This window comes from Dasypus novemcinctus, chromosome 10 (genome assembly GCF_030445035.2).
Source record: "Dasypus novemcinctus isolate mDasNov1 chromosome 10, mDasNov1.1.hap2, whole genome shotgun sequence".
NCBI classification, from domain to species: Eukaryota; Metazoa; Chordata; class Mammalia; order Cingulata; family Dasypodidae; genus Dasypus; species Dasypus novemcinctus.
Genome location: NC_080682.1, coordinates 107,259,538 through 107,274,120, shown reverse-complemented (window position 1 = coordinate 107,274,120; position 14,583 = coordinate 107,259,538). Strand labels below are relative to the sequence as shown.

The following is a 14,583-nucleotide window of genomic DNA, read 5'->3' as shown; positions in this document are numbered from 1 at the left end:
CAGGGCAGCCTCTGATACAGAGTTCTTCTGTCCTTAGGCAGATACAGCTCTCAGTTCTTTCTAGCGACCACAGCTCTCACAGCAGCTCCTGGAGGCTTCTTTAGGTTGGTATTCCAGGACGCCACAGGAGCGTGGGCTGGAAATGCCTCGGTGGGGGCCCCTGTGGGCTGCAGCAGTCAGGAGGAAAGATCAGTGGGCGACTGGGACGTGCCCTGGAGTCTCCGCTTCTCCACAACGGTGGGAAGATCTGCCTTCTGCTTAGGCTCAGTCAGGAAGTGAGTCTCCCACAAAAGGCATTTGCCTCTCCCACCACTGAGGCAAAGGACAGAGAACTCAGTACAGACAGAAGCCAGCAGAGAGGCACTGCACTCAGAAAGTGAGAGGAGCCATTCCCCGGGTCATGAGTGGACGGGGCAAGGCAGCATGTCACAGAAAACCTCGGAAAATTAGTCCTTCCTAGTGATGTGCTGATAAAGGTGTCATCTGGGAGAACTTAAGCAAGTGCGGTAGAAAATACAGGAACTGAGGGATATAAGAGAGCTGATGCCCCGAAGACTGTGGGACTGGGGCAGCCTGTGGCAGGAGCTCTTCCAATGCATTGGCACTGTCGTAACTAAATAACTAGCGTGTGATTGTCTTTCTAGTTGTGTGATTCTTCTGGTATTTAAGCCCCATGAAGGTAGGGACTCGAGCATCTCATTTATTGGTTGGAAGTGATCTGGGTTGTGTTAATTGTACAGTAAGCTGCACAGAATTCTCATCCCAAACTCCTGGTTGCTCCGGTGCCCAGATGCTCTGGCTGCCTGTCCCCCTGGCATCCAGCCCTGCACCACCATGGAGGCCACAGCCTGTAATGGATCATCAGAAGGCTCTTCACCCGTCTTCTACCTGGTGGGCATCCCCTCTCTACAGCAGTTCCTCCTCCTCCCAGTCTTCTTCATCTTCCTGCTCTTCTACCTCCTCATCCTTCTGGGTAACACCTTGATTCTTATGGCAGTGGTGGCCGAGCCCAGCCTCCACAAGCCCATGTACTTTTTCCTGATCAACCTCTCAGCACTGGACATCCTTTTCACTACATCCACTGTCCCCAAGATGCTGTCCCTACTCCTGCTCAGGGACCACTTCCTCAGCTTTCCTGCCTGCTTCCTGCAGATGTACCTCTTTCACAGCTTCTCCTGCTCGGAAGCCTTCATCCTGGTGGTCATGGCCTACGACCGCTATGTGGCTATCTGCCGCCCACTGCACTACTCTGTCCACATGACCCCTCAGACCAATGCTGCATTGGCAGCCAGCGCCTGGCTCACCGCCCTCCTCCTGCCCATCCCAGCAGTGGTGCAGACCTCTCAGATGGCATTTGACAGCACTGTTCATATCTACAACTGCTTCTGCGACCACCTGGCTGTGGTCCAAGCCTCCTGCTCTGACACCACCCCCCAGACCTTCCTGGGCTTCTGCATCGCCATGGTGGTGTCCTTCCTGCCCCTTCTCCTTGTGCTCCTCTCCTATGCCCACATCCTGGCCTCGGTGCTTCGCATCAGCTCCCAAGAAGGCCGCTCAAAAGCTTTCTCCACCTGCAGCTCCCACCTGCTGGTGGTCGGCACCTACTACTCATCCATTGCCATAGCCTATGTGGCCTACAGGGCTGACCTGCCCCTCGACTTCCACATCATGGGCAACGTGGTATTCGCCATCCTCACTCCTGTTCTCAACCCCCTCATCTACACCCTGAGGAACAAGGACGTCAAGGCGGCCATCACCAAAATGGCATGTCCCCGGGACCCAGGGCACTCCAGGGCCCTTGATCCTTGACGCAGTTAAGTTAGCTCCCAGGACACTAGTATGCTAAGAACAGAAAGGTCCTTCAAAAATGTTCTTTAAGGAAAGCATGACTTACAACAGGACCAAAACTATACTATTGAGACTTTCATTTCCATTAATGATAGGCTACATTATTAAATCAATCCTTCCATGGAGAGAACTAAAAAAAAGTCAGATAAATTATGAAAAGTATTTTCATAAAAGCTTCAAAGAAAATTTTCAATACACTAATACTAAAATGGTGATAAAGTTTCAAAACCAGAGAAGTAAGATATTAAGATATAGATAGACATATAGACCCATGTAACAGAATAGGGAGCCAAGAAATGGAACCACAACTATATGAATAATTAATATATGAAGGAAATAACACTGCAGATCAGTATAGAAGATGGACACAAAATAAATGGTCTTGGGACTATCAGTTATCCATATCTCAAAAAATGAAATTTGCCCCCTACCTCAAGTCAAACACAAAAATCAAACTCATTAAAGACCTAATTATGAAAGACAAAACTATAAAAATATAGAGCTGATGATTGTCATGATCTTGGTATAGTAAATATTTATTAAACAAGATTTTAAAACTCTAAACCTAAAGAAATAATGGGATAAATTAGACTGCTTTAAAATGTAGAATTTATGTTCTTCAAAAAGAGAGTACAAAGACAAACTACAGAATGGGAGAAAATATTTGCAATGCATGTAACCAACTACAGGATTCATAGCCAGAATATATAGAGAATTACTTCAAATCAATAAGCCATAGTCAAATGAAAAAAATACTTCACAAGAAAAAGTATATAAATATCAAATGAGTATAAGATAATTTACTCAACTTTTAGTAATAGGAGAAATGCAAATTATGGCCACAAATAAATACTACCAGAAACCAACCAGACTGCTAAAATGAAAAGTCTGGCAACACCAGGTTGGTAAGGATGTGGATCAGTGGCAGCTCTCACACACTGCAATGGGAGTGAAAATTGGTACAACCACTTTGGAAAATAGTTTGTCACTACTGTAATGTTGAGGCTACACATACTCCATGAATTGGCACAGTAGCATTTCTCTAAATTGTGAGATGTTCATAAAATGTAACACTATACACCAATTTAAAATTAAGGAATCACATTTCCGTGACCACATGAAGAATCTCACATAGTGCTGAGCAAAAGAATCAAGACTCAAAAGAATATACATGTATGGTTATAGCTATAAAAAACAGGCAGAACTAAAGCATATTTTTTATCCATGCATACAGATGTCACAAACTATGAAGAAAGAGAAGTCATATTTATTATAACTATCAGAGTCACAGTCATGTCTATAGGATCAGGGAGTGGCATCCAGGGTCTTATGGGCTTTTGCTAATGTTTCATTTCTCTCCTGAGTGATGGTGACTTGGGATATGCTTTGTAATTAAACTATATACGTAGGATTTGTTTTTTAGTAAATAAGTTTTGCTCTGTATGAACATTGTATTTCATAATAAATCATTTGTGGTTTTTGGGAGCTGTATGTTGTCCAGAAAAACATGTCCTTAAACTTAATCCATTCCTGTGGGCGTGAATCCAGTGTTAGTAGGACATTTTGATGAGGTTATTTCAGTTAAGGTATGGCCCAAATCAATTAAGATGGAACTTAATCCTATTACTGGAGTCTTATAAGCAGAATGAAATTCAGACAGAGGGAGAGAAAGCCTCAGGAAGCAAGAAGTTGTTTGTCACCAGAACCTAGACGAGAAAGGAGAGGCCAAGAGAAGCCGCCATGTGCATTGTCATGTGACAGAGGAGCCCAGGACCAAGGATCACCAGCAGCCAGCCTAGAACACCAGTCTTCAGGAAGAAAGCATCTCCTTGATGACTGCTTGCTTTGGACTTTTTCCTAGCCTCAAAACCCTGACCTAATAATTTCTCATTGTTTAAGCCAACCCATTGCATGGTATTTGCTTGAAAAGCCAAGGAAAGTAAAATAACATTTTACAAAGCATCATCCAATTGGATGGAGGCTGCAACAGTAGGTCTTGATGTTTGGTCCAAGTCTTTCCATGGGTACAATGGAGTGATAGTGGTGTTCACATTTACAGTAAATATCAAGCTTCTGAGTGTAATTTTCCCCATTTGTTTATTCATTTAAGAAACCTTTACTGAGCACTGGGCGGGGCTGGACTATACAGTTGACTCTAGAGACTGAGACAGGTTAGGACAATTGCTACTCTCAAGATGCCCACAATCTAGTGAGGGAAACAGGTAAGTGCAGAAATAACCAGTGTGGTAAGTGGTATTTTGAGGGGAAGTATAGAGGGCACTGGAGCATGGAGGATAATATTCAACCCAAGGTAAAAAAAAAATGTCTCCCATAAATAGTTTTAGCCTATGGCACCTACTGCTAAATGTCTCCCATAAATAGTTTTAACCTATGGCACTGGCTGCTGCTGCTTGTGTGTGAGTCTCATGCAGTCAATTACAAGGCAGATGTGGGCTGATTAAACAGGAGAAGTCCTGAGCAGCTCCCATCCGAGAGGATGCGACTTTGTCCTAATGCTCACCAGGATGTGGCATGGCATCCAAGTTTCTATCTATCAGGAAGAAATCAATTTTAGCTTGGACACCTCCCCCCCAATCAAGAAATGGAATTTACACTCAGTAATTTAATACTTGGTCTCCATCAGGAATCACACAGGTCAAAAAGAAGCCAGATGAAAGCAGGGATGGACAGAACTACATTGCACCCCAATAGGCAGAAAGGAAAACTATGCTCAGAAAAGCAAATGAAGCAGGCAGGTTTTTTTGTGTGACACACATTAAAGGGAAGAAACTTTTTCTTAGCAAACTGTTGTAAGGATGCAGCACCGAAATGGAACTTTGAGCAAGAACATTAGCAGAGAGTGAGAATTTCAGCAAATAGTAGCGGAGTTCATACATGGATTTTTACATCTACAATTACAATAAATTTTTTTAAATTATTTATTTATTTTTAAAAATTACATTAAAAAAATATGAGGTCCCATTCAACCCCACCGCCCCCACCCCCCAAGCATGCCATTTTCAGTGAACTCTAGCTTCCATTCCTGTCCCTGCTCCACCTGTTGCATTCCTTTAGGAGAACCATTTTTATTCATTTCACTTATATTTATATATATTTCCACTCTTCCTTAGAGAAATGGCAACATACCATACCCACTGTTCTCCTTGATGTTTTTATTTAATCAGCAGTTTATTAAGATAAACCTTTTTTAAGATGGAAGAAATAGGATATTTATACACTGATGGGAATGATCCAGCAGAGACTAAAAATTTGGTGATTGAGGAGAGAGAGGTCGTCCCCTGGGAAACAGAAGGCCAAACAAACTTCTTAAGTAGGGGGACTCCAAAACAACTACCAAGCAAAATCCCAGGACAAGACAGAGGCCCAGAAAGACAGGGAAAGCCTGCACACTGCAGTAGCCTGGGCAGAACTTCCTGACAGGGGGCTGAAGCTCAGAAAATTTCTGTCTTATCACCAATTGATTACAAAAGCAAGTAACAGGCATCTCAGGGAATAAATCCCAGAGTTAACATTTTAAAATATTAAAATGTACGATGTTCAATAAAAGAGTACTATGCAAAGAAACAGGAAATGATGGCCCATCCAAAGGAAAAGGATAAAAATACAGAAAACACCAATGAAAAAATGACACTGTGGACATACCAGAAAAAGCCTTTTAAAAAATGATCTTATAAATACTCAAGCCTGTGGTGTAGCATATCCCATTACAATATTTTTACTCCATTTTAATTACAGTATATCTATTTTCCCAGGTGTTTTGGCTTTAATGTACTATGTGGTCTTAATCATTGTTCATATGGAAATAGGGATGAGTAATTTTGAGTTTGAATTATTTCCCAGAAGACAAACTACTTTGCTGGGTAAAAGCTTTGACATTTTATATTTAATTCCTAAGTAGTACTATCTCAAGATAGTTCCATCTTCAGGTTGAAAATATATACAACTCCTGTAGACCCTAGAGAAAGAAAGCTTTTCTTTCTGTCATTTTACCTTGCTTTTATACAACCATACATTTTCTGTACCAATCACCTGGGAAAGATATGAGCTTCTCTCTTAATTGTTTTAGAGTTTTGCTTGTCGATATACCATTCCTTCTGGGGTCTCAAGATGTATGGAACAATAAATGCCATTTAATGCCGTGTGCTTTTTTGAACTCATCAGATTTTAGAAATGCGTAAAAATATGTAAAAGCTCATCAAACCTGAATTATATGAATTAATTTATAGAAGCAGTATTGAACATTAGTCTATCCCAGGGAAACAGGTTAAATTATGGTGTTAGCAAATTTGCTATGTTGTTTTTAAATAGTAGGATATACACATTTCAGTATAATAAATGTTTTCCAATTGTTTTGCCAAAAAAAGGGAAAAATGTTCAAGGAGATTTTAAAAATCCGGAGAAAGAACTGAAGGATATCAGGAAAATAATGAACAATAAATAAGGAGGTTAAGTAAAGAGCTAGAAATTTTAAAAAAAGAACCAACCAGATCTACTGGATGTGAAGAGTCCAAAATTGAAATTTTAAAAATGCCCAGAAAGGTTTCAAAAGCAGATTGGAGATAGCAGAAGAAATAACCAGTGAACTTGAAGATAAGACACATGAAATGAGTCAGGCTGAGCAGCAGAAAGAAAAAGGAAATACTAAAAGCAAAAGTAGTCTAAGACATCTCTGAGACACAAAGTGCATCAACATACACATTATGGGTGATAAATAACGGCAAACTTCTACACATACCTTATATAAAAATTAAGTGAAAGGCAAAGAATTCTGCAGAATATTTAGACTACTAGGCATGTTCTTTTGTTCTGTTTTCTCTTTCTTGGACACTGCAGAGTTCCTTAGTAAACACCCAGTGGAGCAGGTGTAGCTCAGTGGATCAGCACCTTCTTCACATGTGTGAGGCCCTAGGTTCAATCCCCGGTACCTCCTTAAAAAATGAAAGGAAGGGAGGGAAGGAGAGAGGGAGGGAGGGAAGGAAGGAAGGGAGGGAGGGAGGGAGGGGGGAAAGAGGGAGGGAGGGAGGAAAGGAAGGAAATATCCAGAGAAAGAGAGGGAGGGAGGGAAGAAAGGAAGGAAGGGAGGGAGGGAAGAAGGAAAGAAATATCCAGAGCTAGTCTTTGGTAGCATGAGAATAGCTAAAGACTTTGTGGGATACTATGGATGGAATTGATGAAAAGACTTGGGTATTTGGGTCAGAAGAACCCACTTGGAGTGCAAAGTTGGTAGAAATGAAGTAAGTAGGAGAAAAAAAATAACCACCAAGATTGATTCCTTTTTGGTTTCTTATTTTATTTTGTTTCACTTAAGAAAATGAACCAAAAAAAGGAGAGTTAAACTGTTGTAAAACCAACATCCTAAGACTTACTATTAATATTATAACATTATGGGATGAAATATGATTTACTTTATTTTTTTTTAAGATTTATTTTATTTATTTATTATCCTTCTTTCCACTTGCACTCACTGTCTGTTCTCTGTGTCCATTCGCTGAGTGTTCTTCTGTATCTGCTTGTCTTCTTTTCTCATCTTCTCTTTAGGAGGCACTGGGAACTGATCCCAGGACCTTCTGGCATGAGAGAGAAGCATTCAGTTGCTTGAGCCACCTCAGCTTTCTGGTTTGTTGTCTCTCATTGTCTTTCCTCTGTCTGTCTCTCTTTTTTTTTTAAGAATTTTTTTCTTTCTCTCCCCTTCCCGCCTCCCCCCCCCCCCAATTGTCTGTTCTCTGTGTCCATTCGCTGTGTGTTCTTCTGTGTCCACTTGCATTCTTGTCAGTGGCACCGGGAATCTGTGTCTCTTTTTGTTGCTTCATCTTGCTGCATCAGCTCTCCATATGTGCAGTGCCACTCCTGGGCAGGCTGCAATTTTTTTGTGTGGGACAACTCTCCTTACAGCACACATTCCTTACACATGGGGCTCCCCTACACCAGGGGACACCCCTGTGTGGCACGGCACTCCTTGCGTGCATCAGCACTGCACATGGGCCAGCTCACCACATGGGTCAGGGGGCTCCTGTGTTTGAACCCTGGACCTCCCATGTGGTAGGCAGACACTATATCAGTTGAGCCAAATCCGCTTACCTGATTTACTTTATTATCTTCAAGAATAAAAATGTTCTCCTACTTCCAGGAAATAATGGCTTGCTCTGTAGCCATGGTAGCAAGTCATCACTGGAACTTATTTTATATCTGTGTAATTGTTCAATAATGGCTTCACACCGGTACACACACTTCTGTAAGTCAGCCAGTCTAAAAGTCTGTCATTTGGCAACAGCTTCGCTCCAGCAACTTCCCTTCCACAGCTAAAGGTGAACCAGTTCTCAAACACTTCCACCCCTGAACATCCACCAACCTCTGATCTCCACACTTAGCAAAATTCCACGTAAGATCGGCTCTCTGTGTTGCTCAGAAACAGATTGTGCATAAGCCATAGAATTCCGTAGCTTAAAAAAGTAATAAAGGGAAGCAGATGTGGCTCAACAGATAGAACATCTACCTACCATATTAGAGGTCCAAGGGTTTGATACCCAGGGCCTCCTGGCTTGTGTGGTGAGCAGGCCCACTCAAATGCTGCTGCGCACAAGGAGTGCTGGCCCACGAGGGGATGCCTCTGCGTTAGGATGCCCCCCATGCAAGGACCGGCCCCTGCACAAGGAGAGCTGCCCTGTGCAAAACTGCAGCCTGCCCAGAAGTGGTGCCACACTCACAGGGAGCTGATGCAGCAAAATGACGCCACAAAAAGAGACACAGATCCCCAGTACCACCTGATGAGAATACAAGTGGGCACAGAAGAATACACAGTGAATGGACACAAAGAACAGAGGGGGGCGGGGGGGGGGGGAGAAATAAATAAATCTTTAAAAACAAACAAACAAACAAAAGTAATGAATTCACAGGAAGTGGATGTGGCTCAACTGATAGAGCTTCCATTTACCATATGGGAGGACCTGGGTTCGATTCCTGGGGCCTCCTGCTAAAAAAGAAGAGAAAGCATGCCCACTTGGTGAGCCAGTGCCTGCACCAGTGAGTCATGCAGCAAGATGATGACACATCAAAAAAGAGACAGGGGAAGAGTCAAGGTGAAGCACAGCAGAAACCAGGAACTGAGGTGGCACAATTGACAGGGAACCTCTCTCCACATCAGAGATCCCCAGGATCGCATCCCAGGGAATCCTAGAGGAGAGAAAATGAGAAGAGAAGACAATACAGACAGCAAAAACAGCAGGGCAGGAGGAGGGGAAGGGGGAAAATAAACAAAACCTTTTTTTAAAAAAGTAATAAATTCAGTCTTTGATTTCAGATATGAGGTGGTGGTCTCTTCCTTTAACGTTTATTTCCGTAAGGTTGGTAGTCATGCTTGCTCACTTATATTTCTTAGTTTAATAATTTGATTCTTCTCTCTTTTTCTCTTGCTCAGTATAGCTAAAGATATGTCAATTTTGTTTCTACATTCAAAGAATCAACTTTCAGTTTCATTTATTTTCTCTATTTTTCCATTTTCTATTTCATTTTTAAAAATCATTTCTACTGCCTTTGGGGGGCTTAGTTTGCTCTTTTTCTAATTTCTTCAAGGTGAAAAGTTAGGTTATTGATTTGAGACCTTTCTTTATTTTTAATAAAGACATTTAAGTGAGCAAATTTCCCTTTAAGCATGGCTTTAGCTGCATCCCATAAATTTTGGTATATTGTGTATTTCATTCATCTCAAAATATTTTCTATTTTCTCTTCTTTGACCCATTGGTTATTTAAGAGTATGTCATTTAACTTCCACCTATTTCTGGAAGTAGCATTCAGTGATAGAGCTTTTATTATTTTAAAGCCAGCATATAAAAGCAGGCAGGTTATTTAAAAATATTTATCACTTAGAACAAAAAAATATAGTTTGGAAATAGTGAAGTCATGAAAGGTGAAACTTGGCAAGGTTTGTGGGGACAATTTTAGGAAAATTTTTTTGAAGAAAGGAGGATAAAAGAAATTAAATTGAGGAATAAAAAAAGCACAAAATTAAAATTTAGGGTATTTTAAGTATTATGTCTTCCATTAAGAAGATATGAAATTAATACAGAGGAGAGAAGATCATCATAAGCATCATTCTTGTAATTGAATTGTAATCTCATGCCTGTAAAATTACCACATAAGCACTTGCTCTATAAGTGAGCATTGAGGTTGGTTTTAGAGCTCAACATGTTAACTGAATTTAGAGATATTTTAAACCAGATTTTGATATCTTAGAATCCATTTTTTCATCTTTATTCTTCCTTACTTTCCCAGCAACATTGAGATATAAAATTTAGCACACAGTAGGTTCATGATATATGTACTTACTATATGAATGAGACTTCAAATCAGTTTCTATTTTCTTGGCAAGAAGGTTAGGCAGCCACTTGTGAGGATGGATAAATAATTAGGTAAAAAACCAGATAACTACTGCATGTAAAACAAGTTGGCTTATATACTTGTGCCAAAGCCCAGCTAAAAAAAATTTTCCACTGGGAAAAATCAGGAAAATTAGGACCATTAGGTATATATATTATGATTCAAGATGAACCCTTCACTCTTAGGAAAAAATGAGATCATTTAAGAAAGTGTTCCTCATGTAAGTGTACCTTATCTCATATTTTCTCTTTTTTTCCTTCCTTTTTCTTTCTTTATTAGAGAAATGGTGGGTTTACAGAACAATCATGCATAAAATACAGCACATTCCCACACACCACACCACCACCAACACCTGGCACTGGTATGGAATATTTGTTACAGTTGATGATAGCACATATATAATTGCACTATTAACTAAAGCCCATGGTTTAGCATAGGGTTCACTGTTTGTGTAGTGTAGTTCCATGGATTTAAAACAATTTTTTTTCTGTTACCATATATACAATCTAACATTGCCCCTTTTAATTATATTCAGCTATGTATTTCAGTGCTATTAATTGTATTCACAATATTGTGCTACCATCACCACCATTCATTACCAATACATTTCCAGCATTCCAATAGGAACCTGTACATTTTAAGTCTTAACTTCCCATTCCCTGTAACCTGTATTTGAAACTATTCTGACTCTATGAGTTTGCTCATTCTAATAGTTTCAAATCAGTGAAATCACACAATATTTGACCTTTCGCATCAAGATTATTTCACTCAACATGATGTCTTCAATATTTATCCATTTTGTCACATGTATCAGAACTTCATTTCTTTCTACAGCTGAATAATATTCCATGTAAGCATGTATCACATTTTATTTATTCATTGGTTGATTGATACTTATGTTGCTTCCATCTTTTGACAGTTCTGAATAATGCCACTGTGAACATTGGTGTACAAATATCTGTTTGAGCCCCTGATTTCAATTTTTGGGGGGTATATACCTAATAGTGGGATTGGCCATATGGTAGTTCTTTACTTCACTTTCTGGGACATGGCCAAGCTGGCTTCCACAGCGGTTGTACCCTTTCACATTCCCACTAGCAATGAATGAGTGTTCCTATTTCTCCATATCCTCTCCAACATTTATTTTCTGTTTTTTGTTTGTTTTTAATAGCAGACATTCCACTGGGTGTGAAATGGTACCTAACTGTGGTTTTGATTTGCATTTTCCTAATGGCTAATGATGTTCAGCATCTTTTCATGGCTTTCTGGCCATTTGATATCTTACTTAGAGAGATGTCTGTACAAGTCTTTTGCCCATTTTAAAATTGGGTTGTTTGTATTTTGATTGTTAGGTAAAAGAATTTGTTTATATATTCTGGATATTAAAATGTTATTGGATATGTGGTTTCCAAAGATTTTCTTCCATTGGGTAGGTTGTCATTTTACTTTCATGATAAAGTCCTTTGAGTTATAAAAATTTTCAATTTTGATGAGGTCCTATTTATCATTTTTCTTCTGTTGCTTGTGCTATGGGTGTAAAGTCTAAGAAACCATTGGCTAACACAGGGTCCTGAAGATACTTCCCTAAATTTTCTTCTAGGAGTTTGATAGTTTTGGTTCTTATATTTAGGTCTTTGATCCATTTTTAGTTGATTTTTATATATGGTGTGAGATAGGGGTCCAATTTTCCCAGCACCAGTTGTTGAAGAGACTATTCTTTCCCAATTGAGTCATCTTTGCCACCTTGTCAAAATTAGTATGTCATAAATGTGTGTGTTCATTTCTGAGCTCTGATTTTGATTCCAGTGGTCTAGATGTCTGTCCTTGTGCCAGTATCATGCTTTTTTTTTTATTACTGTTGCTTTGTATTAAATATTAATATTGGGAAGTATAACAGTTTGACATGGTTATGAATTCCAAAAATAGATATTGGATTATGTTTGTAATCTAGTCTGCACCTGGGCACGATTAAGTTATGATTAGGGCTTTGAGTGGCTCACATCATTAGGGCTTTGTGTCCCCACCTTTTGGTGGGTGGGGATTCACAGTTAAAAAGCATGACAAAGGACAGAGTTGAGGATTTTTGATGTTGGAGTTTGATACTGAAGTCTTAAGCTGGAGCCCTGGAAGTAAGTTCACAGAAGAAGAAGCAAGTCCCAGGAAGGGAGGAACCCTGAACCCAGGAAGAAGCAAGCCCTGGGAAGAAAGGAACCTTGAACCCAGAGAGAAGCAAGACTCTGGAGGGGAGGAACCCGAAAAGCCTGAACCCTCACAGCCATCACCAGCCATCTTGCTCCAACATGTGAAAACAGACTTTGGTGAGGGAAGTAATTTGTGCCTTATGGCCTGGTATCTATAAGCTCCTACCCCAAATAAAATACCCTTTATAAAAACCAACCAATTTCTGGTATTTTGCATCAGCACCCCTTGACTGACTAACACAGGAAGAGTGAGTCCAACTTCGTTCTTCTTCAAGATGTTTTTGGTTATTCGGGGCCCTTTACCCTTCCATACAAATTTGGTGATTGGCTTTTCCATTTCTGCAAAGAAGGCTGTTAGAATTTTGGTTGGGATTGCATTGAATCTATAAATTGCTTTGGGTAGTGTATAAGTCAGTCAAAGAGGTGCTGATGCAAGTTACCAGAAATCTGTTGGTTTATATCAAGGATATTTATTTGGGGTAAAAGCTTACAGTTTCAAGTCCTGAAAGAGTCCACCTCAAGGCACCATAAAAGGTACTTTCTGGTGGTGGACTTGGCCCAGTGGTTAGGGCATCCGTCTACCACATGGGAGGCCCATGGTTCAAACCCCGGGCCTCCTTGACCCATGCACAGTGCTGATGCGCGCAAGGAGTGCCCTGCCACGCAGGGGTGTCCCCCGCGTAGGGGAGCCCCACGTGCAAGGAATGCGCCCCGTAAGGAGAGCAGCCCAGCGCAAAAGAAAGGGCAGCCTGCCTAAGAATGAAGCTGCACACACAGACAGCTGACACAACAAGATGACACAACCAAAAGAAACACAGATTCCTGTGCCATTGACAACAGAAGCAGACAAAGAAGATGCAGCAAATAGACACAGAGAATAGACAATGGGGTGGGGGGTGGAGGGAGAGAAATAAATAAATCTTAAAAAAAAAAAAAGAGGTACTTTCTCACCAAAGTCTGTTGTCACATGTTGAAGCAAAATGGTGGATAATCTCTGCCTGTTCTCTCCTTCCTTCTTTCTCTTAAGGATCCATGGGCCCAGCTTCTGATCTCAGTTATGCCAGTGGTTGAATCAAAGACCCTAAATTGAGTTAATCAAGTAAAATCGAAACCTTCAAACAGACCAGTTTACAAACAGACCAGTTTACAAACATAAGCCTTCCCTTTTTGGGGGTTCATAAATAATGTCAAACTGCTACAGGTAGTATTGACATCTTAACAATATTTAGTCTTCTAATCCATGAACACAGAACGTCCTTCAATGCACTTAGGTCTTCTTTAATTTCTTCTAGCAATGTTTGGTAGTTTTCTGTGTATAAGTCCTTTATTTCCTTGGTGAGATTTATTCAAAGATATTTCATACTTTTAGTTGCTATTGTGAATGGAATTTTTTTCTTGATTTCTTGTTTGATTGTTCATTGCTTATGTATAGAAACACTCCTGATTTCTGGGTGGTGATTTTCTATCCCACCATTTTGCTGAATTCATTTATTAGCTGTAGGAGTATTGTTGTGGATTTTTCAGGATTTTCTATACATAATCTCATATCATCTGTAAATAGGGAATGTTTACTTCTTCCTTTCCAATTTGTATGTCTTTTATTTCTTTTTCTTGCCTAATTGCTCTGACTAGAATTTCCACTCCAGTGTTGAATAGCACTGCTGAAGTGGACATTCCTGTATTACTCCTGATCTTAGAGGGAAAGATTTCAGTCTTTTACCATTAAGCAAATGTTAGCTGTGGGCTTTTCATACATGCCCTTTACGATGTTGAGCACATTTCCTTCTATTCCCAATTTATTTTTTTACTTTTAGTTTTTCTAAATTATTATGTATTATATTTCTAATCTTTAAACCTACCATTACTATTTCATTTTCTTAAAAATTGAATTTGGCAATATATTAGACCTCATTTTTGAAGAAGTTTTGGATCATAGAGGGGTTCAACTATGGCAGGGAAGGAGCACTGATGTGGGATGTCATTGACGGGAGATGCATGGGTGGGAGGCAGTTCTACAGGGCATGTATATAGGGTATATAGATATGTTCAGATGTTCATTGGGTACTGACATAGAGGGTAATTTCACATGACAACTGAGGGAGAGCTGAGTTCCCATTCCGGGAAACTCTGTCACACTCCC

At 40.2% G+C, this 14,583-nt stretch overlaps 1 protein-coding gene across 1 annotated transcript; it reads left to right on the top strand.

The window, feature by feature from the left end:
* The first annotated feature begins 834 nt into the window (after window positions 1-834).
* Window positions 835-1,809, top strand: LOC101445671 (olfactory receptor 2AT4-like). The gene has a single exon (XM_012521259.1). It carries the CDS (start codon window positions 835-837, stop codon window positions 1,807-1,809), a length of 975 nt encoding a protein of 324 aa, XP_012376713.1.
* Window positions 1,810-14,583: the final 12,774 nt, after the last annotated feature.